This window comes from Diceros bicornis, chromosome 38 (assembly GCF_020826845.1).
Source record: "Diceros bicornis minor isolate mBicDic1 chromosome 38, mDicBic1.mat.cur, whole genome shotgun sequence".
NCBI classification, from domain to species: Eukaryota; Metazoa; Chordata; class Mammalia; order Perissodactyla; family Rhinocerotidae; genus Diceros; species Diceros bicornis.
Window position 1 is genome coordinate 6589821 of NC_080777.1, and position 26247 is coordinate 6616067.

The 26247-nt window shown below is 35.6% G+C and overlaps 1 protein-coding gene across 3 annotated transcripts in view; it reads right to left on the reverse strand.

Annotated features, from left to right (window-relative positions):
* AHCTF1 (AT-hook containing transcription factor 1) overlaps positions 1–26247 on the reverse strand; it is a 97353-nt gene that overhangs the window by 43310 nt on the left and 27796 nt on the right. For all 3 annotated transcript variants that reach the window (XM_058533580.1, XM_058533578.1, XM_058533579.1), the window contains 13 exons: positions 23552–23668; positions 18120–18204; positions 16635–16785; positions 15126–15258; positions 14857–15038; positions 14378–14439; positions 13222–13350; positions 6992–7082; positions 5541–5630; positions 3671–3811; positions 2895–2999; positions 1869–1962; positions 19–142 (listed from right to left, as the gene is read on the reverse strand). In XM_058533580.1, the coding sequence (XP_058389563.1) occupies positions 19–142; positions 1869–1962; positions 2895–2999; positions 3671–3811; positions 5541–5630; positions 6992–7082; positions 13222–13350; positions 14378–14439; positions 14857–15038; positions 15126–15258; positions 16635–16785; positions 18120–18204; positions 23552–23668 (1504 nt within the window). The remainder of the gene's footprint in view (positions 1–18; positions 143–1868; positions 1963–2894; positions 3000–3670; positions 3812–5540; positions 5631–6991; positions 7083–13221; positions 13351–14377; positions 14440–14856; positions 15039–15125; positions 15259–16634; positions 16786–18119; positions 18205–23551; positions 23669–26247) is intronic.

A 26247-nucleotide genomic window follows, 5' to 3' on the forward strand; every position in this document is an offset into this window, starting at 1 on the left:
ATGTTACTGCAAACCTACATGCAGACTAGTAGGAGGATATTTTCCTGTGCCTCCTTCATCCCGTTTCCACAACTTCTCAACTCCATCTCCTAACTGAGAAACCATTCCATCAATCATCAAGCAATCAGGGTTCCACTTCCCTCTGCAATAAGGGCAACATTAAGGATTACTTAATATTAGTGTTAATTATTATTATCAAATCAATAAACACTAAACTCTTAAAAGTAATGATCCCAACTATCAAAGGGAGAAGAGAGTTGAGAACAGGATCAATTGAGCATCATGAGAACTCCAGACACCAACGAGAGTTAGTCAGGTAAACTCTGAAGAAGCCTCAAGTTTGGTCATCAGCAAGCCAGTCAGTGAAGGTCGGGTCCCAGGGGAGAATGTAGTCCAGCCAGCCAAATGCCTGAGGCTATTCTATTTTTCACTTGAGCAAATTACCAAAGAGCATGGCAGCCCAGTAGAGTAAAAATAACACTGCAGTTCAAAATCAAAGAGTTACAGTTTCCGTTTCATCAGTTGAACTAGTCTTTTAACCTCAGCGATTCCTTCAAAAATATATTATTCATGGGGCCAGACCGGTGGCACAGTGGTTAAGTGCGCGCGCTCTGCTTCCACGGCCCAGTGTTCACAGGTTCCGATCCCGGGTGTGGACCCACACACCACTTATCACGCCATGCTGTGGTGGCGTCCCACATATAAAGTAGAGGAAGATGGGCACGGATGTTAGCCCAGGGCCAGTCTTCCTCAGAAAAAGAGGAGGCTTGGCGTGGATGTTAGCTCAGGGTTAATCTTCTTCACCAAAAAAACAAACAAATATATATATATATAATTGAGTAACTACAAGGTGATAAGTAGATATTATCCTTGTCTGTTTCCTCATCTAATATTAACAGCAGCAGCAGTTACTACTTATTGAGCTTTTCCTATGATCAGGCACTGCAAGAGGTGTCTTGCATATATTATTTTATTTGATCTTTATATTGACTTTATAATTTACATGACAAATAGGATTAGAAAGTTTAGCAAACCTGCTCAAGGACATACACTTAGGAAATAACAGATCTAGAATTTTAACATAGGCCTAATAAATCTCCCAAGTCCACACTCACTACCCTAGATTAGTTATTCTAAAGCACTGAATCCCAAATCTTGCCATGCCTCAAAGTTACAGCTGGCACAGCCTTGTAAGTACTGATTTCCAGGTGATTCTGACACAACAAACTTGGAATCCATGTTTGTGAATCATTGCTTTAAAGGTTATATGCTGCTCTACAATTCTGTCATTCCAACTTGAGGAAAAAGGCTATTTAATTCCAAGGTAGGGCCAAGGCTCTAAACACTACTGTTTCTTCTTCTATTACTTCTCCTTTATTTCAAAGGAACCAACTATGCTAATATTCATGTATTTAAAAAAAGAGAGATAAATAAGGAAAAAAAACAAACAAAAAGTAGTTGAAGTGCTGAAATGCAACTGTTAATGAAAACAATGTAAAATAACTGGTGATACATTTTATGCTTTTTTGATGAATAGTAGTTTCTAGTTTTTCTGAATGAGAATTCTCAGGAAAAGTATATGCTTAAATTTTAGAATCTCCTCTAATAAATCAATCATGATAATGAGTTTTATGTAGAAAACGATGAGTAGCTGTACATACTCAAGTTCTGCAATAAAAGTGTAACCACTGGGTCAAGGCAAACATTACAACCAAAACAGTAATTCTGCTAACAGATTCCAATACTTTACTGAGAATTCCACCCATTTAAATCCTTTTGTAACATGATGAATTCTGTTCTGAGAAAGCTTTGACTTCTTACAGAAGTAACTTCTAAAATGTTTTTCGAAGGTTCTGGATGTACTATACCTTGATAAACGCTCACACTTCTGTCGACGACTGGTGTAGTAGTTCTGAATTACAGGGTAGTTGTAGCATAACCTTGACAACTGCACAGCATCATCTAGATTTTTTTTTAAGAGTTGGAAAAGAAAAGCTAGTAATATTTCCAAAATATCCCAACAATACTTAAGGTTACATCCATTTATGTTTTACTCTAGTTTTATAATATTGTTTAATTTTCGGGCTTCCTAAATTTAAGTAATAAAAGAATGCTACACATCCCTTTACTAACAGATGCACAAATGAGAAAACTGAGTCTCTCATGAAAATCTATAACAATAAGGATGCTGGCTTAAAACTCTGCAAAACCCTGCAAAAGCTATTTCAGAAGATGATTTTATTCCCTTAGGCACAAATAATAATTTGAAAGCAAGCAATGTTCACTATTCGTTCAAGTAAAAATCGAAGAGAGTTATGAAAGAATAAGATCAACAGCAATTATGCACAGTGGCAGACGCACTTCTAAAAATCTAATGTGTTTCCTGGAAATGCAAGAAGTTAGAGGCTTTACAAGTGTGTTCTAAACAAAACAGTGAAAGTCAAAATTTTCTAATTCCTGGTATTGGCGTGACTCATTAGATGAAAGGCGGCTATTTAACTGACTGCAAATAATACCGGTTAACAACCATATTTAAATAACTCTTAAAGAGAAAAAGATCAGCAAATTAGACTATAAAACCCATAGTTCTATGGATCTAAATTACAGCTGGTGATATCATTGAACCCATTTTCAGAGGCCATCTTTTGTCAAATATGCTTCCCTTCTAAATTTTATTCAATCCAATAAATACGTATGGAACCTGTGTATCAGGCACAGGGTGAAGCACTGAAGATACAAAGTAAGGAAGAACGTAAGAAAAGAAGGTAAAGAGTCGAAGAAAACGTAAGTGAGGTGGTAGAAGAAAGGAAACCTGAAACATTAAAACACAACAACAAATTATTAAGATTTAAAAATGATTCAATTAATATTCATAGATTAAGTAAGTATTTTACCTAAGCCTTCTGGTAACAGGCCAGAATGAGAGAACCAAAGAACCACTTGTGCATATTGACAGATGAGCTGGGTAACCATATACTTATTGCTTAAGTCCATAAGACCTATAAAGAAGATTTAAAAGTCAGTTAACTTTCAATTTATCAAACACAAATGAAAAATCAAGACACTCAACAGTTTTCAAAAACTAATCAATTACTTGGTGATTTTTAACAATACACATTTTTGAACAAACTTAATTTGAACAAATAATCTCCATAATGCTAACAGAAATAACTCACTGACTAAAATAGACACTTTTTACATAAATATGCTTCCATCTTATAGCTACACTTCCATTAGCTAATGTCAGAAGTCAAATTTATACATTAACACAAACTAGTACAGTATCATTAATACAGGTTGTTCAAACCAGGCCTTTAAATAAAACTGTCTTGTTTAAATGACAAGAAAGAAAATTACTATGACTTCTGTAAATAAAAACTTAGACATAATTTAAAAATTTGAAATTCTGCTTAAGTACACTACCTTAACAACCATAAGCTTAACCTCCAAATTTCCCAAGCTTATTTAAGCATGAGCTCATGGCATATCTAACAACATTCTGTGGCTTTCCATAAACACCCCCACTCTGCCCCCCCCCGCCAAAAAACTAGCATTTGAGAAATAATGGCCTCTGCACAATGATTTATCTAAGACATAGAAATTTCTTCTTTCTTGAAGTCAAGAAGTAAAATTTAATCAAATATTCATTTATGTAAGACAAAGTGCACACCTCTCTCTGTGATCTCTTGGGCCTCTGTTGCAAAACAGTTTAAGACTGTATTAAGGTTGCTGAGAAGCAAATGGCAGTGTTGGATAGACTGTATAGTTTGTGAATCAATGAAACGACATGAACCATCAAATAATGGTGTACCTTTCAAGGATAAAATACAAGATTAGTTTCCACACAGTAAATATGAATTAAATAAAATCACAAATGCAAAATTTCTCAAATTGTATTAACTACAGAATTACTCAATATGTTACAAGATTTATAAAGACAAGCTTGAAATGGCAAATACTCTCAAGGAACCTAGAAGGGACAGACGCAAAGTATTTTTTTTAAAAATTGGAGAATGAGGTAAGCAATATGTGAGGAAGGTGATATAGGTTCGACTTCAGATTCATTAGAAATCAGTTATATTCATTAAATGTTTCTCCTTCAAATACATCTTTTATGTCAGATCTTTTATGTACCATGATGTTTTGTGGTGAAGATTTTATAAAAAAATCTTTCTTCCACTTCGTCCTTAAAAGTGAGACACAAAAATTAAGACTCAGATAAAGACTTAATTACAGTAAAATTGCATGTTTGTTATAATTCATTGTAGACTCAGTTGTCTGTCCTTTCATTCAAACTCAAGGTTGAGTTTACATATTCATTTTTTGGGGAAAAAAGAGTATTTTAGTTGCAACAGGTTACACCTTTTAGATAAGATTTAACTACATTAGTATCCAACGTGTAATTGATCCAGAAAACAAATATCTTAATTCTAAATCCTTCCTAAAATCAAATTATTTCATTTACTTCCAATACATTTAAAATACTTATTATGCTTTGTATTTTAATTATTCTTAGTTTTTAAAAATAGTCTCCATTAACTAGCAACGAAGCTCAAGGCAGTAATAATGGCTGCCTTACCAAGTTCAACCCTGAAATACCACATTATGTTGAAAGCGTAATATAAAAGCATACAATTTATGAACTGAATTAATTTTTTTTATATAACATATAATCATCCCTGAAAACACTTTCCTCTAAAAAAAAATACATTTTTTACTGAGTCTGAATTTTCAGGTGTTCCAGACTTCAACTGTATTGATTAATATTTACAGTTATTTATTTCATGCTTATAGTTTCATGAGCATGCCCTAAAAATACTGTAGAACCTCACGTCTTCCTATCAAATTTTGTTAGTTTAAAAATCCTCTACCAAGAATAACTTTTTTTAAAAGTTCCTTCATTCATTTATCATGACACAATGATGGAAATAACCAAAATATATACTTCTAAATAAACTTAAATTTTGCTTTCACGCACAGGGCAATCATATATTACCTTTAACATTATTTTTGCACTAATTTGGGCATAATGGGTTTTTCCTATTCACCGGATACTTCAAAACTCAAAGTGTACAACAGACTAATAAACAAGACAGTCAAGAAGAAAAATGACTCGGCATCACTGATAATGACATCTATTAGTAGAAGACAGAGGTGATGAGATTTTTACCCTGCTATTCAGCTTCTTAATACTTATAAATATTTGAAATAGAAAATGAATAAGTAGAGGAGCTTCTGAGGTTAACTGGCATATTCTCCTTACACCATCAGCAGCATATTTTATAAATTAAACTCCTAAGATCAAAAGATAAGTAAAGTGTAATTATGAAACTTGCTATTACGGATATATCAACATGCTGCCAGTTTAACAATCTGTTACAAAATCTTGGTCAAAAAATAATTTTGTCACTCTAATGTAAAAAGAAACAGTTTACTCCTGGGACTTCTTTAAAGAGTTTACAACTTCAAAATGATTAAAAATTATTATTGTTATGTACTTAAAACATAAACTTATATTAGCTTTTTAATATAATACTTACACAGTCTGTCAAATTCCTCTTTTGTGAGAACCACTTTATTCCATGTCCATTCAAGAACAAAGTGCAAATTAGCAGCAGAATTTGGTTGTTCTTATTTGTAAAATGAAAGGAAAAAGTAAAGAATGATTATCAATTACAAACAAAGAACTCATAACTTTTCAGAGGGGAAACCTGCAGAAGCCACTCTAACCAAGAGAGCAACGTTAGCATCACCATCAAGGGAGACAAACTGGTACCCGCGTCTCCTTCTCGGTGCATCGCCTGAAACAGGGAGCACACCAGTTTATGCAGTACTGCTCTGAGAAACGTAAAATCTGTATCTAACCAAGAGGAAAGATCAACAAACAAATGGAAAAGTAGTCTACAAAATAATAAGCTTGTATTCTTTAAAAATATCAATTTCTTGAACGACAGACAAAGGCTTAGGAGTTATACAAGATTAAGAGAGAATCAAAAGACATGAAAACTAAATAGAAAGTATATTCTAGATTAGATTCTAGATTAGATTCTGGATTCCTTCTCCCTAAAAATGCTACAAAAAACATTATTGGGACAATTAGTGATATTCCAATGAGGTCTGCAGAGTAGGTAACAGCATGCATCAATGTTAACTTTCTTGATTTTTATAACTGCAAAGTGGTTTTGTAAGTGAATGTCTTTGTTTATAGAAGGAAATAATACTGAAATATTTATGAGTAAAGAAGCATGATGCGTTCAACCTATTCTCAAGTGGTTCAGAGCAAAAATAACGTGTGTATGTGGAGTGTGTGTTTGTAAAGAGTGAGAGTGATACACACAACTTGGATGAATCCAAGGAGAATTTTGCTGAGTGAAAAAGAGCCAATCTCACAAGGTTACGCACTGTATGATTTCATTTACGAACATGTTTGAATTGACAAAATTATAGAAATAGAAAATGGATTGGTGGTTGCCAGAGGTTAGGGATGGGGTGGGGGAAGGCAGGCGTGGCTATAAAAGGGCAACATGGGGATCCTGATAGTGATATTGTATTGAGTTTTGACAGATCTTACCACTGGAGAGGAAATGTGGTAAAGGGTACACAGGATCTCTCCACGTCTTACAACTGCATGTGAATCTACAATCATCTCAAAGTTTAACTAAAAACCCCCCCCAAAACAGTGAATTGATAATTTTAAAAATAAGGAAGTAATTTTTTAATTGTTAAAAATCATAGGGGCCTGCCCAGTGGCGTGGTGGTTAAGTTCACGCCCTCTGCTTCGGTGGCCCAGGGTTCACGGGTTCGGATCCTGGGCACAGACCTATGCACCACTCATCAAGCCATGCTGTAGCAGGCGTCTCACATATAAAGTAGAGGAAGATGGGCACAGAAGTTAGCCCAGGGTCAATCTTCCTCAGCAAAAAGAGGAGGACTGGCAACAGATGTTAGCTTAGGGCTAATCTTCCTCACCAAAAAAAAGTCATAATCTTACCTTCTGTTATCCACCTTTTGATACAACCAGTCAAAAGTCCCAGGGAACTTGTCTGGATTGCTGCTGACAATATAGCTTCTAACTGTTCCTCCTAAACCATGCATTTAAAAAAAGAAGAAGAAGAAAAGGAAAGAAATGAATTGTAAAGAAAGGATATGTAATCACAGACTCAGAGGTAGCAAGTTCTAGTTCAGAATACAAAATTTTAAAGGCTTAAAAATCATTATGACTCACTAGCATGGCTATAAACAAAAAGACAGATAATGAGCATCGGCGATGATGTGGAAAAACTGGAATCCTCACAGAATGCTGGCGGGAATGCAAAATGGTAAAGCCACTTTGGAAAATAGTCTGGTAGTTCCTCAAAATCTTAAATATAGAACTACCATATGACGCAATTCCACACTTAGGTACACACACCCAAGAGAAACGAAAACACATGTCCACACAAAAACTATATATGAAGTAGCATTATTCATAATAGCCAAAAAAATGGAAACAACCCAAATGCCCATCAAGTGAATGGACAAATAAAATGTGGTACACTCATACAGTGGAATATTATACAACCATAAAATGAGATGAAGTACTGATACATGCTACAATAAGACTGAAGACTGAGGGCCGGCCCTGTGGCTTAGCGGTTAAGTGTGCGTGCTCCGCTACTGGTGGCCCAGGTTCAGATCCCGGGGAACTGACCGACGCACTGCTTCTCCGGCCATGCTGAGGCCGCGTCACACATACAGCAACTAGAAGGATGTGCACCTATGACATACAACTATCTACGGGGGCTTTGGGGAAAAAAGGAGGAGGATTGGCAATAGATGTTAGCTCAGAGCTGGTCTTCCTCAGCAAAAAGAGGAGGATTGGCATGGATGTTAGCTCAGGGCTGATCTTCCTCACAAAAAAAAAAAAAAAAAAGACTGAAGCCTGAAAACATTATGCTAAGTCAAAGAAGCCAGTCACAAAGGACCATATATTATTTTATTCCTTTATAAGAAATGTGTAGAACAAGTAAATCTATGCAGACAGAAAGCAGATTAGTGTACCAAAGGCCAGGGGAAAGAGGGGAGCGAAAGGGAGTGACTGCTAATGGGTACGAGATTTTTTGGGAGATGATAAAAAAATATTCTAAAATTCAATGTGGTTATAGTTGCACAACTCCATGAATAGACTAAAAACCACTGAATTATACACTTTAAATAGGTGAATTTTTTGGAATAAGAATTAGATCTCAATAAAGCTGTTATTTAAAAAAACATTGTAAGTCTTGTTTAATATCAGAGAAATCTATGAAATTCATTTATTACAGCAGCAAAGATTTTTTAAAAGGAATTATATGAATAGAGAGGAGTTAAACAGGAATAGAGGGAGATACAATATGATAAAGGTTCCCCCAAACTAAGAAAAGCACGATTCTAAATGGAGACTCAACTAAAGCAATTTATGTTAAAATTAAGGACAAAACAAAGATGTCTGCTAGTACCAATATTTTTCTATAGTTTGTAGAGGTTCTACCAAATGCAATGAGAAAATAAAGTAATAAACAAAAATGGATGGAAAAAAGCACCTATATTTGCTGATGACGTCATACCCTGAAATTCCAAGAGATTCTAATTTAGTTAAGTAGATATCAAAGGAATATACAAAAATCAATTGCATTTTTAGGTACTAGCAACAACCATCTAGAAATGAATATGGGAAAAATGTTCTACTCATAAAGAACAAAACTATAGAATGCATAAAAACAGAAAGAAACCCATAATCATCATAAATATAAAAATAAAAAAAAATCATAAACTCTTACTGATAGACATAAAACAACCCTGAGTAAATGGAAAGACATACCATTTACACTTGGATGGGATGACTATAAAAATGTCAATTCTTCCCAAAATTAATATGTAAATACAACAAAATTCCAAAAAGAATTCCAATGGGAGTAACAGATAAAATCATCTTATAATTAATACAAAAGAATCAATGCCCATGAATTGCCAAAAAATTATAGAAAAAAAAGGATTGCATTACCAAATATCAAGGCAGTATATTAAAATGGCATAGAAATAGATAACTAGATTAATGGAACAAAATAAAAACCCAGTACATATGGACATATAAAATCAGATAAATGTAGTATTTCAGCAGCATGATAACAGGATATTCTGTGTTCTGTTTCATAAACAGTTTATCGCAGCTGCACTAATCATCTGAGAAAAAGAAAATTGAACTTTTACCTGATTTGATACACAAAGATGCATCAAAGCCTTTAATGTTAAAGAAACATTTAAGTGTTAGGAAGATTTCTTAAGCCAGAGCTATAAAATGCATTTGATTATAAAAATATTAACTTGTATGTGGCAAAAGATAGTATAAAACAATCCAGAGGAAAACAACGGGAGAAATATCTATACAATTTATGACAGAAAGGGTAGTATCTATATATTTTACAAAGAATTTCCATAAACAGAAAGACATCCCAGTAAGAGAAAAGGTGAAACCTTTAACTATGTAATTAATAGAAGAATAAATTTTGATCAGCCAATAAATACATGAAATTGCACATGTGATTATCATCCATTTCATGTATATGGAGGGATATATAAAGAGATACATGAAAGAAAAGTATACATATCGAAAAGTCCATATACCATGTATACAAACTAACAAATAATTACAAAGTGAACACTGATAAAAACATGACCCAGGTCCAGATTGAGAATATTCACTAACACCCCAAAGTCTGCTCCTACCTGATCAAAAGCAAATCCCACCCACCCCTCCTATTCTCCATGGTAACCACTCTCTTGCCTTTTGAAGTAATCATTTTCTTGCTTTTTTGTTTTAGCTCTATGTATGCGTCACTAAAGAATATAGCTTAATATGGCCTGTACTAGGAATGGAGTTAAAAAAAAAATATATATATATATGGAAAAAATGGTCAACAAAATGTCAATATTTACCTTCTTCCATACACTTTAGCCAATTTTCTGAATTCAAATTAATCATGTATTTTTTTATATAATTGGAAAAAAACAACATGGGTTAGATTACCAGGTTTAAAATAATCACAGAAAACATTAAATGCTGTTTTATCAACATGGCTGAATTACAGGTAATTTTTTCTCATTTCGTTTTTCTTTTTAAAATTTAGATATTATTGTTTTAACTAAATTTGATAATACATAACTAGAAAAAAAATCAGTATTAAGTTTCCTAAAGTAAAAAAATTAAATGGAGCACTTAGAGTGCCCAAGTCCTTGACCATGATGAGTAGTTCCCAGCCATCACTAATTTGGAACCTTTAGCAAGGAAAGGTAGTCAGTTTCAACCCCTGACCAAAGGGCTCTACAAGCAGGGCCACCAGGGCAAAAACTACCTGATGTCTTTTAATGAATCTAATTCAGAGCTACACTAAGACATTTTCAATCTTGTCACTTTCTACTTTCTTATTTTCTTTGGGGGGAGGAAAATGGAAGACTACTAGCTTAAATGCATATGGTTGAAAATCAACAGCCCATAGTTAGATTATCCTGTTTTACCAAATGTAACCAATGTAACTCTCAATATTTTATTCCTGGGCCATTAAACAGAAGAACAAATCTCTTCTGCACAATGTATTAACAATGAATTCTTCTAGAACTCACACAAAGTAGATGGGCTAGAAAGTCCACATTACTCACAATAAACACAAGAAATCTAATAAACTGTTTTATTAGAAAGCAGTTTATTTATTCTTTTGTAAAAAAAAAATACTGTGTGGATAAAGATATCACACACACCACAGCCATTTATCTCCTGCCCCTGTATCATCCCCAGACCTCACTAAATGACTGTAGAGAGTAAAGAAACGTATACACCAACAAGGACAAAGAAAAGAGAAGAGAAGGCATCATGGGATAAGACAACTCAACAAAATTTTTGAAAAGCAGTAATGAATAGAGGAAAGGTGACTAATTTAGCAGCGTGAAGGAAGCCATGTCCTGACGTCCCCACTGAGGGGAACTAGAGATAGGAACAGAGCCAGTTTGGCTCTCAGAATCCTATCAGGCTAAGTTGTTGGAGAAAGCAAGTACAGAAGAAAGAGGCGAGAAAAGGGTGGTCACGCATGGAGCTGAAAACAGGCAACGAGGTAACATTTAGTATATGGAACACTCTCACCCTTCTGTTACCCTGCAGCAAAAAACTGCAGAGGCCAGCCTGATAGATCTCTGGAAAAACTGAATGGCCCTGGAAAAAATGTGGGGTTTCCCTACTGAAATGATGCACATCCAATCTATCATCCTAAAGTAAACAATACCTCTGGATGAAGGATACCCACACAAAAGAGTTTATAATCTGTAACCAACTCACTTTACATATAAACAGACAACTAAGGACCACCAAACATTTAAGGATATTTGATGCCACTGGCATCAAAAAGACTAAAATAATAAAAATGACTCAAGAGAAAATAGGGATAATGTAGGGAACTAAACAAAACTTGAAACATACATAGACAGAAGATATAAACATAAAATAGAACAGAACACCATGAAAAAAGAATGATCAAAGAATAAGAGCTCACACGGGGGCCGGCCCCGTGGCTTGGTGGTTGGGTGAGTGCGCTCCGCTGCTGGCGACCCGGGTTCGGATCCCGGGCTCGCGCCGGCGCGCTGCTTCTCTGGCCATGCTGGGGCCGCGTCCCACGTACAGCGGCTAGAGGGATGTGCAGCTATGACACACAACTATCTACTGGGGCTTTGGGGGGAAAAAATAAATAAATAAAAATCTTTAAAAAAGAATAAGAGCTCACAGAAATTTAAAATTAGGGCCAAACTTTTAAAAAATCTAATAGAAAGAAAGGAGAATGATGAAGAAATCTCCCAGAAAGTAGAACCAGAGGCAAAAAGAGACAAACAGTTGGAAAGTAAAGATAAGCTAACAGAAGATCAATTCAGGACAGTTAACATTTGTCTAATGGGGTTCCACAAAGAACAAAAACAAACTGAGAAGACAAAACTAAGATGGTGTGAATGACACTCTAGGTGAGGTTCTGTTTTTGTTTTTTTTTAAAAAGGCCACTTGGAAACTCTAGGAAAAAACCAAAGTTATGTAACAAAAAACATTAACATAGATCACTACATGACTACGTACTGAATAATATTTACACAGGTACAATAATATAAAAGGAGAGGGGACTGGGAAAGGAAAAGAATCTCCTGATGATAACAGTATTGAATGAAATTAAGTATTAAATTCCAACTGAAGATGTTAAACCATTAAAAGGTATATTTACATTTCATCTGATATTTAAAAGACTCTTTTCCAGCAATTCATTATGTTATATATTTGTAATTATTTAAGTAACTTAATTCAAACACTACTCGTGGAGAAAAAGTTAACAAAACATTTTCTCTTTTTCCATGGGAAAATGACCTGGGGTTGGTTTACTTTCTTTTAGCATATTTTATTAGCAAATACTGAGTAAAAATAAATGTGAATTACAAGCTATCACCAGGCAACACTGTTTAAGAATGTTTTCTGATTGGTAAAATGTATTGGGACTAGGAAAACTGTGGGTGGACTAGAAATATCCATTGGGAAGTTAAGATTTTGGCTTCTGTGACTGAGTCTGACTCCCATAACTGTCTTGTTTTGCAGGAACTTGGAATATTCACTAATAGGCTTTCACAAGATACTGGTTTCTATAGAGCAGTGGTTCTCAAAACACCGCATCAGAATCACATCAAGGGCTTATTAAAACAGTTTGCTGGGCTCCACTCCTGGAGTTTCTGATTCAGTAGCTCTAAGGTAGGAACCAAGAACTTGCATTTCTAACAAGTCCCCAGTGAAGCTGATTCCAGGACCACTTTGTTACTATAGACCATGAGATTCACCTAAGTCAAAATGATTTCCACTCATGTGGTCTCATTCTCTTGCACCCATGCTGGAAAATGGCCCCTAGACTATTATAACAACTTCTACTCATGACATGCCTGATGCAGCCATGGTGTGTTTTCTGTCCTATTTCCTTTTATATAGCTAAGTGAACCTAGTGCCAAGTTACGGCCAGCCTACTGGGTCCTGAAAGTATGAACTGTAAGCCAAACCAAGACCACAGCTACTGATCATGCAGAATGGGCATTATACTACTTAACCTACTTTTGCAGAAATTATCTAATAGATTTTTATTATAATAGCTGATAATGTATGATCCAAAAGAAACAATAGAGTTAAAATCATCTCACCTGACTTAAACTGGAAGGTTGAATATCAATAAGTCTTGGTGACAGAAGGCCAGCCACAAGACATCGATTATAACCATCAGGAATGACTTCATTGAGGGATGATCCTGATTTCTTTAAAAAAGTTAAGGTCTGTAACAGATCAAAGAATAAGATATCAATCAATACTCAATTCAAATAATCAAATTTAAGAATAATTAATAAACTCATTACCCTACTTTACATTTAATATTTTGAATAAAACTAAAAAACACTGAATGGCAATTGTGAAAGACTACATTTTTGTACTTCTTGCAAGGAAAACGGTTCACAGGTTCTTGAGCTAAACCAACGCTTGCTAGTTACAAAGAACACCACTGATATGGGTATTTTAGGGAACTTACATGTTTTTCTGAAAGGTAATCTTGTTTTATCAAATGTAATCTGTTTTATCAAATGTAACTCTCAGTATTATTCTTGGGCCATTAAACAGAATAGATCTCTTCTGCACAATGTATTAACAATTCTTCTAGAACTCTCACAAAGTAGATGGGCTAAAAAGATGGGCTAGAAAGTCTAAAAAGGTCTAATAAGTAAGTCTAATAGACTTGGTGACAGCTCTTAATGAACTTGACACACATACACAAAAAAAACCCCTTCAGTTTATTTCTCTTTGTCTAATGTGAAAGAGATCTTATATGAAGTATAAATATGGCATTCATCCACATCTAGCTGATTATCAATTAAAAGGTCTGCCACTTCGTGTTTTCCTGGAAAAGTATTTTTCAACATATAGTTACCAGTCACTCTGTTCCAGGCACTGTGCCACTGTGCTACGTACCTTCTTTGCATTACTGTATTTATTCATAAGCTTTCTGAGAAGGGGAGAATTAAGAGGATGGATAAATAGGGATGTGGTAAGGCACTGACCTACTTTGTTCTTATTCTTGGGGTTCACCTAGCTAACATCCACATAAAGCTGCTAAAAACATCCCAATACCTCCTCTGGTAGGCTGCCATCAGTAACTGATGCTACCAGCTGCCAATCTCATAAACCTAGTAGAAGCTACCATTTAAGCAGAAACAAGTTTATATGATTAACACTAAATAAAGTTTAAATCCATGATCTGACTTCAGTTAAATAAGAAACACTCCGTCCACACTGTTAGTTGTTACCTACCTCCTTCTGAAAGCCAGTACAAGTTATATGAACAACTCCTGAGTTTAACAAACAAGTGGCATCTAAAAAAAAGATCAAAAAAAGAAATTCACTTACATATTATATTTGAGATGGCATTAATAAAACAAAATTTATCCTAACAACAGATTGGTATCAAATTATCATGGCTAATAAATTTTAAAATAATTTTTCCAAGTATTTATATCCTAATAAGATATCAAACCTTATCACAAATGTACTAAATGTGAAATAATCTTTTCTAGCAAATTCAAAATAGTGATGATTTCATTATAAAATAGGCATTAAATTTCTCATGTACATAGATCAAATTAATTTCCTAAGTTATCCATATATTAACTAACAATAATGAGATATGAACACATAATACTATATATATAGATAAATTACACACAGGTAAACACACGTACATACTCTTACATGTTATTTTTCTCAAAAGTTAATGTTAAGGAAATACATACCAAAATTGTAAGTACTTGGGTTAAAAAACTGCTCAGGAGGTGGATAAGAAGGAGGAACTCCTCGACTTAAGCTTCTTTCATGTACTAATATGTCCAACATGTAATGTGGAGAAGTCCTACTTACAACAGAGTCCAGTGACCACAATGCAAAATAAGAGCAATTATGTAGATATTCTCCTGATCTGAAAGAAAATTTTACAAAATTATTAAGTCACTAAACTGCTACACATACAAATACCCAAAAAAAAGAGAGAGAGAAAAAATCATACCTTAACGAATCTGGCATTTGTGCATGATACCAACGATTTATGTCGAAAAGCCCCAAATATATAGAAGGCTTTCCCTGTCCATATATATTCACCTGCCAGGTAAAGACTGAAACACTAGTGTCAGGAGACAAAGCTAAAAGAAAAGAAGATAATTTTTAAAAATACAATAAATAATCTCAAAGTAAAGTTCCCCAAATAAAATTGCAGCAAGATTTTCTCATAAATTAAGAGGTTTAATTCATACTTCATTTGTCAAAACACATTTGTATCATTTGTTCTATGAGAAGAGATTCATTCACTTGTATCTTGACTGTTTTTCTATTTCAAGAATACTTTATTAAAAAGTATTCATCAGAAAAGTTATATCCTGGCTTGTTTTCAGTTAACACTTTGGCAACTTTGAGATACTGGAAGTAGAAAGGAGAAAATGATTTGAATGAATATTCTCCCAAGAACGATACATAACTGGTAACAGAGAATATCAATACCTAAAATGGATGCCTTTAGGCATTAGAGCTTAATCCTTTAGAGGAATTCTAGGTGAGAAGGACTAAACTGGCTATATGGTCAAGGGGAAAAAGGACAGGCACTTAAATGGTGGTGAGGGAACGGAAAGACAGGGACAAAGTAAGAGACGTCAACAGAAGCAAAGAGGAAAGAAAAAATCTGAGACATAACTAATGGGAAATATGAAAAGGAAGATGTGAAGATATGAGCAAGGAATAAGAGGGAGAGTTTGAAGAGTCTTGTTTTTGACAAGGTTAGTTGGATGTGAAAACTGGGTCACCAATGCTGATGTGAGGACTAGGACAGAGGACTTCTCTGGGATGGATGAGCTAACCATGAGAATGAATCCCCGTGAGAACATAAACACAACCAGGCCCCCAGTGAGCATTCCCAGAACTGAATAAACCTATCACATTACCACATTTAATCCTCACAACCAGCCTCTGGCAAAAGGTATAAGTGCATTATCCCACTCACAGATGGGGAAAAAGAGGCTCAGAAAGTTAAATAATTTGTCAAAGGTCACAACTGGTGACAGAGTTGGGATTTGAATCCACATTGCAGTCTAACATCTATACAATTTTTTACTATGCGAGGATGTTGACCAGGAAGAAGGGATGACTGACACTAAAGGAGACAGAGAAAAAATTCAAGGCAACCAAGGCATATTTGACATATATGACTCAAAAAATACACAGACGGAAACATTATTCATAGACTATTCATACTAGTCAAAACTAGAGACCATTTTTGCTTGTCTGTTTTGAGAACTGGAGTAAAATACAGGGTGGTTCCTTCATTTCTTTAATCTATTCAATTCTTGAGTTCCCCAGAGCAATTTGCAGAGCAAGAAATACCCAGTATCTTACACGACATGAATAAATTCCATAATTAGTATTCCAATTTTTTAACTGCCAAGAGTATAATGCTAGAAACTAATACCTATCATAAATCTTAAATCAAGCATTCACAGGATATATAATAAGAGTACTTTTAACCAACCTTCATTCACGCCTTCCTCCCTGTCACCATGAGATCGAAATTTCTCTATACTCTGGCATCCCAACAGTTTGGTATTACTAGTCTGTCCCCTCAAAGGAAACATGCCACCTGTGAGGTCCAGTGTATATCTTTCTTCACAGTACTCTAACCCCTGAAACATAAAATGTACACAAATCTATACCTTAATAGGATTCTAAGCAAAAAGTCATTCTAAAATTAAATGTTCTCCAAATTTAAAGATTTTTCACACAATATGAAGAAAATACAAAAAAGTTAAAGACTGAAGAAAACATATCAGTAAAAAGGGCTCTAAAATTTCATATAGCATAAACACAAATAAAAGGCTAAATTTAGTCTCTCAAAAATAATTACCAATAAGTCTTCTAAAGCTGTTATCAAACATGGGAAGCTTCATGCACTACTGGTTGAGTGTAAACTGGACTAACTGTCAACATTATATATACATATACTCTAGGCCAGCAAACCTATTTCTGTGTTCTCACTGAAATTTTTGCTGTAGAATAGTTCTTAAATTTTCTGCTCATTGATCCCTTTAAGAATCTGACAAAAGCTACAAAAATTTCCTCAGTAAAATACCTAACCATAAAAATGCCACACATAATTAAGGGACTTCATGGATTCCCTAAAACCCATCCATATATCCTCAAACACTAGGTTAAGAAAGTCTGCTCTACAGAAAGGAATGTGAGGGTTCACCAAATATGGCTATCAGTAGCACCCCACTATTTCCCCAAGAATTCAGCCAGAAAAACAGTCATGTTTTTTTTTTGTTGTTGAGGAAGATCAGCCCTGAGCTAACATCCATGCCACTCCTCCTCTTTTTGCTGAGGAAGACTGGCCCTGAGCTAACATCTATTGCCAATCCTCCTGCTTTTTTTTCCCCAAAGCCCCAGCAGACAGTTGTATGTCATAGCTGCACATCCTTCTAGTTGCTGTATGTGGGGCGCTGCCTCAGCATGGCCTAACAAGCAGTGCGTCGGCACGCACCCGGGATCCGAACCCGGGCCGCCAGTAGCGGAGCGCACGCACTTAACCGCGAAGCCACAGGGCCGGCCCCCAATAGTCATGTTTAAGGCTAGATGTATTTACCACATTTTACAATTCTAAGCGGCAAGACTGTTTATAAAGTCACCCAATGGCTTATTGTATGACGTTAGAGCAACAAAGTGGGGTTATTTTTCCCCACTTTGGGGGTAACTAATGGGGCTACCAATTAGGTCACAAGCTTGAGTCTTGTCCAATCGCCTCATTTTAGAGGAAAATGATAGCTAGAGGAGTTAAGAGTGTTACCTTGGTAAAACAGCTAGTCTCCTGATCCCTAATCTAAATCTTTTCCCATTATATTATGAATATAGTATTAACTTGGATATAAAAATAACTTTTCAATATCTTAAAAAGAAGACTTAAAATAGGCAAACAATGAACAAAATGGTAATATGAACCCATATTACTATTACTATTTACCTCATATAAGATTTGTCCTGACGCCAAACACTTTCTATCACCAAAGGCCAGCTGAAGCAGATGCAAACTCAAAACATCCCCTTCACTGAAAGAAACAGAAATTAGCTGAGGAGAGACACTAAATATCATGTTAATACATTAAGTGACTCACTGTCCAAATAAATTTAGTTTGCATACAATATTGAGTGCTTGTGACAAAACTAAAGTCACTGTGAAAAACTACTTGGTTGTTCTCACAAAATGCAGTGCTTTGAAACAATAATTGATTTTTAATTTTTTATTGATTCTAATTAACTTAAGCTGATATTGTCTGCATACTTCAGTGACACCCTATGTGGCAAAGACTATAAGTGTTTGCCCAATATTCCTTCCCCCCTTCTTCAACAGATACGCTTTAGTTAGGCACTTGCCTGATTAAATATTCTACATTTGCCAGCTTCCGTTGCAGCTAGGTGCAGCAGGTCCAAGTTCTGCCCAATATGATGTAAACAGAATTATCCCATGGCAACTACATAAAATCTTACTTAAGGGACAGCATGCCCTTTGTTCTTTCTTTCTGTCCTCTTCCTCCATCTTGTTAGGCTTCTACCTAAAATGAAGATGTTGCCTTGTACCATGAGGATGAGGGCTATACAATAAGGATGTAAAGCAAAGATACCAAATCAACTCTGCACTACTCAGTACAGCATGCACTAAGTATTAAGAGCACAGATTTCAAAGCCATACTGTTTTAATTTTAATTTTTATTCTTACTAGCTTATCTTTCTTAAAACTTTTCTTTTACTTGGCTTCCTGCATACCACATTCTCCTAATGTTCCTCATACTACACTATCCTTAGTCCTCTGTTGGCTATTCTGCCCTCTTGTTCTCAATCTCCAATGATCTCCAAGTACAAAAGGGTTCTAAGGCTCAGTTCCCAGCTCTCTTCTTTTCTTTAACTATTCTCATTCACTCTGAGGACAGTGGTTCTCAATCTTGGTTGCTTATTATCAGAATCACCAGAAGAGCTTTGAAAAATTACTAATGCTTAAGGCCCTACCACCAGAAATTGATTTAGTTGGTCTGGGGTAGCCTGAACAAATTCAAACACTTACCTTATCCTGGCCTACACAGCCCTATATAAACACATTCTACTTTCTGGCCTTATCTATGACTGCTCTACACTCCATCCTTACTGGCTTTCTTGCTTTTCTCCTTGAGACATTTTACTAAGGCCTTTGCATTCCTTCTGTCAGACCTTCCCATGGCTCTCCCACTTACCTGCCCCGACTGACTTCATTCAGATGTCCTTAACCATACTATCTAAAACAGCAGTACCCTACTCCACTACACTCTATTATCTCCTTTCCCAGCTTTATTTTTCTTACTTAATATCATTACCTGAAATTATACTAAATATATTTACTATCAGTCTTCCTCACTGAAAGATAAAATCTAGAAGAATAGAAATGTCTTATGCATTGCTACATTCTCTAGAACAACTACTAGCACACAGGAGATGCTCAACAATTCTGCTGAATGAATTTGCTACATGGACATGAAGCAAAGACAAACAGCCTCTAAAAGACCAAACATTAAACAAGATAAACTGCATATAACTAACATTAAAGAGAATACCAGTCAGTTTTTTCATTCTCTTTCCACATTACAAAACTAAACACGACTTTCATTATAACTGATAATCACTATGGCAACAATTGTTAAACTGTTGGTATAGAGTATAGTATAGAGTAACTATACCACCATATCCATGTAATTTTATTTTGTTCAAATGATCACTCTGTTCAAATGATCACTCTGATGGGGGAAAAAAAAAGACCACACCACCTGTCTTTCTGATTTAGACTTATAATCTAAATTTATATTATTTTAATCTACTTTATAATACCAATAAGGTGCTGAGAGATTCAGTGACCAGGAGGATTACATCTTTGTAAAATAAGAGATTAGTCTAAGAACGATTTAAAGCAGGATTCCTGACTTGTGGTCCATGGGTAGACACAGGGCAGTCTGTGAGCTCCCATAAATTGTATACAAGATTATTTACATTTTTTATGTATGTGTATCTATGTATTATTTACATACGTATTGTTTATACATGTGTATATGTATTGTTTATGTGTATATATATTGTTTATATGTGTATATTTGTGTTATTTTTGTATATATGCATTGTTTATATATGTGTATATGTATTAATGACATGTGCGCATATGCATCATTTATATATTGTTTATATGTATGTGCTTTAAATCATACACACACACACAAACACCAATATATATCATAGCCTTCATCAGACTCTCAAAGAAGTGCATGACCTAATTTAAGGGTCTTAATCAAAGACTACAAGTCCACAAAAACACCATTCACAAAAATATCTCACATCCACATCAATAATAATGACAAAGGCAAAGTAAATCATTTGGAATAAATAATCCAAATTAAAAATTAAATTAAACCTGTCTTATTTAAAGAATAGAGTACTAGAAAGTGGTTTAAAAATCATTAGAGAATTATTCATAGGCGTTAACTGAGTATTCTTCCCATATGTTAATTATCCAATGTGTTGTGGATAATAAAGATAAGTAAATACGGGGCATCACTATAAGAAAAACAGAAAACATTATTCTGCCCATAGTTTAAACTGTGATGCATTTGTGCTTAGAATTATACAGCTCTGAAAACTACCTCAAAAAAGGACTAAGGGAAGTGCATACAGTTTACAAGGATTTTAGAAAAAAATCAGAAGCAGACAAAGTTCAGATAGCTTCATGCTTATAAAGACAGAGTGAGCATCACTTACAGAAAAGACTAAAAAGACTCAACTTCTATAAAATCCACAAAATCAAGAATAGCATGATAAAAATGAATTTAGACTTATTCACCAAGTTCCAAAATAATTTAAGAGGGAACCCTCTTGACTTTAGTGTGGGAAATTTAGAAAAAGTAAAATAAAAAAAAGCCACACAAAGTATAAGAAATTTATAGAACTTATCATCCCAAGAAACAGTACTGGAAGGAAAAATAAATGAAATACAAAAATTGTTTAGCTAAAAGTCCTCCCTCATTTCCCACCACATAGAGCCTTCACAAGGCACATTCCTCAGGCTGCTGCTGGCCCACACTACACTCAGATGGAAATACGGATTTGACTCAATAAGGCGCATCCCAACAGCTGGCTCTGTATTTTCATTTCCCTCTTTATCCAGGATTGACAAATTTCAAAAATGGCAAATCAATTCTTCATTCACTCACTTACTCACTATAGTGTAAGGTAAGACAAAACCTCAAAGTGGGAACATCTAACACAAAAACCCAAACTGACCACAATTCAGGTACTTAGAATCTAACGTAGGGTGAACTTGGGAAGAGAAAGTACTGGAAACAGTGAGTTATCAAGATCATGGCATTTGTACCACAAACTTAACTGTTTCACTGATCATCAAAAAAAAGGACTAAACATGGGGCTGGCCTGGTGGCTTAGCGGTTAAGTGCGCGCGCTCCGCTGCTGGCGGCCCAGGTTCAGATCCCGGGCGCACACCGACGCACCACTTCTCCGGCCATGCTGAGGCCGCGTCCCACATACAGCAACTAGAAGGATGTGCAACTATGACATACAACTATCTACTGGGGCTTTGGGGGGAAAAAAGGAGGAGGACTGGCAATAGATGTTAGCTCAAAGCCAGTCCTTCTCAGCAAAGAGGAGGATTAGCATGGATGTTAGCTCAGGGCTGATCTTCCTCACAAAAAAAAGAAAAAAAAAAAAAAAACAAGGACTAAACATTAAAAAAAAAATTAGAGAAAATCAATACTTATACTGTTCGAGCACTGGAAATGAACAAGAACAGTTAGAAATTAAATTGAAAGGAAAGATTTCTCACTAGCTACAGCTCAAACAAAATTAGAGCTTATGACAGATGGAAAAATTAACCAAATTAATCTTGGGAATATAATGCATAAGGCAAGTAGAAGGACTAGAGAACACAGCAGGGATAAATAAAAATGAGAGAGGTAATCTCCAAAATATATAAAGAACACATACAACTCAACAACAAAAAAAACAAACAACCAGATCAAAAAATGGGCAGAGGATATGAACAGACATTTTTCCAAAGAAGATATACAGATGCCCAACAGGCACATGAAAAGATGTTCAACATCACTAATCATCAGGGAAATGCAAATCAAAACTACAATGACATATCACCTTACACCTATTAGAATGGCTATAATTACCAGGATAAAAAACAACAAATGTTGGACAGGATGTGGAGGAAAAGGAATCTTCATACACTATTGGTAGGAATGCAAACTGGTGCAGCCACTATGGAAAACAATATGCAGATTTCTCAAAAAACTAAAAATCAAAGTACCATATGATCCAGCTACACCTCTACTGCAGTATTTATCCAAAGAACTTGAAATCTATAATTCAAGGAGACTTATGCACACCTATGTTCACTGCAGCATTATGCACAACAGCCAAGACGTGGAAGCAACCCAAGTGCCCATCAACTGACGAATGGATAAAGAAGATGTGGTATATATATACAATGGAATACTACTCAGCCATAAAATTGTCCCATTCACAACAGCATGGATGGAACTTGAGGGTGTTACGTGAGATAAGCCAGACAGAGAAAGACAAACACTGTATGATTTCACTCATATGTGGAAGATAAATACATGGACAAAGAGAACAGATTAGTGGTTACCAGAGGGGTAGGGGGTTGGGGGGCGAGCGTAAGGGGTAAAGGGGCACATATATATGGTGACTGATAAATAATAATGTACAACTGAAATTTCATAATGTTATAAACTATTATGACACCAATTAAAAAAAGGGAGAAGCATACACAACAAACAGAAAAAATGAATGAGGTTATAAAAGAGCAAAAATATTCTAATGAGAGAACATAGACGGCCATAAAAATTGCCTAAGGTAGTAAGAGGTTCCCTCCTCATCTGTATTGGCTTGCTGTTTGAAATAACACTCAAACAAGTCAAACAAGCACAACTTCTTATTGACATCTCAGAATTACTCAAACTTGTAGAGACAATCATTTAACTTTTGTGTGTGGGTGTGAGGAAGACTGGCCCTGGGCTAACACCCGTGCCCATCTTCCTCTACTTTTTATGTGGGACGTCCGCCAGAGCATGGCTTGATAAGCAGTACGTAGGTCCGTACCCGGGATCCGAACCTGCGAACCCCAGGCTGCCAAAGTGGAGCATGCGGACTTAACCACTACACCACCCGGCCGGCCCCAACAATCATTTAACTTTTAAAATCATTTCAACTACCTCTCACTAATTCACCAAATTATGTTACTTCACTAAAAAGAGACAACATAGTACAAAGTTTTCCAAAAGAAATTAACCACTGCTCCATTTGTGACAAATATTTTTAAAAAGCATGTTTTACACTTACCTATCTTGTGTAGACTGAACAGCCCACAAGTAACAGCAATTACGAGGATCATTCTCAGGTTCTTGAAAAGTAACAGCATATACAGGAACTCTTCCACCTTCCAATTGTGTGTAGTATCTATAACAGGCACAAAAATTAGCACGCTTCACATTTTTAAGTTATAATTTCATGAAGAAGGAAGAAGGTGCCTCATCTAAGAATCTGGGTAAGAATACTGTTCGTAGGATCGTCTTATTTTCAAAAATGCACAGGGTACAAAACATCAAAACAATGGGCATGGCAGCCAACCCTCAAGTAGAACTGGAAAGGGTTAACATTACTATAGCACATGCACATATGTATGTATGAACTAGTCCTTCCAGTCATATAAATGTAAGTGATGTACAGCTCCCCAAAAAGAGGTATCCTAGAAAGAGCCAAAATACTGCCACAACACTCCATTTCTGCTGCTTAGGTTTAGAGTCAGTTTCCCCATTACTATGACAGAATGAGTTAGAATCTTAAGAGTTCCTATAAAGCCCTTAAAAAGCAAAATTAGCCAAGAGATGACAGTGCTAGAGAAAACACTGAAGCCAAATTCTCCAGGCACTCCTTTAGGTGCAATTCAAAGACATGAGCTGATAAAAAGATATCAGCCAAGATAGTTGAGATGAACTTCCATAGGGAGCTACTAGGCAACAGCATCATCACTTCATCACTGGTATGCTGCAGAAAAATTAGACTTCGACAAGTGCTAGGACAGGGCCGGTCCCGTGGCTTAGCAGTTAAGTGCGCGTGCTCCGCTGCTGGCGGCCCAGGTTCGGATCCCGGGCGCGCACCGTCACACCACTTCTTCCGCCATGCTGAGGCCGCGTCCCACATGCAGCAACTAGAAGGATGTGCAACTATGACACACAACTATCTACTGGGGCTTTGGGGGGAAAAAAATAAATAAAATTATAGAAAAAAAAAAAGTGCTATGACAGTGTTTACTTAAGAGACTTGTTAATACCCCACTTTAATATTATCAAAGAACCCAACAGCAAGAAATGGTCCTGATTTCAGATGAGGGAATCTTCTTGTTATTTTCCATCTCTCTCTTTTTTTCCTTCACTTCAAACTTGGCAAACATTTATTAACCAAACTCAGCCAAGTAGGTACCAATTTGTTGGCAGGACTAACTGAGCAGAAAGTTTGGAAGGGGGACAATTCTGCTGACTCATTTGCAAGATAAATTACTCAAAAAAATATTCCAGTATGCCTCCAAAAAAGTGAATAAATATTAAATTGACAGCTTAAAAGACAAATAGGCATCTACTTAACTCTTAACAGAGATCAAACTAAAAATCTATAACGCCTATTTGCTACCTCCCTCAATAAAGTGCTATCTCCCTCAATCAACGGTTAATTCCTCAGCTATTTTAACACCATAAACACTAATAAAAAGTATCAATGTATTTGAAGTTTTTGACAATATAAAATATCTTTGATTTTAAAAAAGCCTTTTTCTGTCAACTGAGAAATACTACTAAACTACCACTTTACACATATGGTTACGAGAAAAAGTACTTCTAAAAGAATTCATACTATACAAATATGTACAGTCATGCACTGCATAACGGTCAATGACAGACTGCATATACAATGGTGGTCCCATGAGATTATAATGGAGCTGAAAAACTCCCATCACCTAGTGATGCAGCTGTTGTACTGTCATAGGTTTTCATTAAGAAAGAGGAATGTTGGGGCTGGCCTGGTGGCATCATGGTTAAGTTCACGCATTCTGCTTCAGTGGCCCAGGGTTCACAGGTTCAGATCCTGGGCGCAGACCTATATACCACTCATCAAGACATACTGTGGCAGTGTCCCACATACAAAAAATAGAGGAAGATTGGCACAGATGTTAGCTCAGTGACAATCTTCCTCAAGCAAAAAGAGGAGGATTGGCAACAGATGTTAGCTCAGTGACAATCTTCCTCCCCCAATAAATAAATAAATGAAGAATATACAAATTTAAAAAAAAAAAGAGAGAGAGAGGAATGTTCACGGTGCATTATCTACTCACAAGGAAATCTACGATGGAAAAAAAGAAACAAACCAAGCAAAGCACCATGGACATATTTCTGGAAAGAGTGACACCTCCTCAAGAAGAGCCTCAGGTAGGTCCTTTAGGAGCTATTCCAGAAGGCATCATTATCATAGGCAATGACAGCTCCGTGCATCTTACTGCCCCTGAAGACCTTCCACTGGGACAAGATGTGGACATGAAAGACAATGATATTTATGATCCTGAGCCTTGTAGGCCTAGGCTAATGTGTGTTTGTGTCTTAGTTTTTAACAAAAAGTTTAAAAAGTTAAAAAAAATTAAAAATTTTAAAAACAGACAAAAGCTTATAGAATAAGGATATAAAGAAAGAAAATACTTTTGTACACCTGTACAATGTGTTTGTGTTTTAAGCTAAATGTTAAAATAAATTAAAACGGTTGTATAGTAAAAAAAGTTACAGTGAGCTAAGGTTAATTTATTATTGAAGAAAGAAAATTTTTTTTTTTATAAATTTAGTGTAGCCTGTGTATATAGTGTTATCACGTCTACAGTGGTGACAGCAACGTCCTAGGCCTTCACACTCACTCATCACTCACTCACTCACTCACACAGAGCAACTTCCAGTCCTGCAAGCCCCATTCATGATAAGTGCCCTCTACAGGTGTACCAT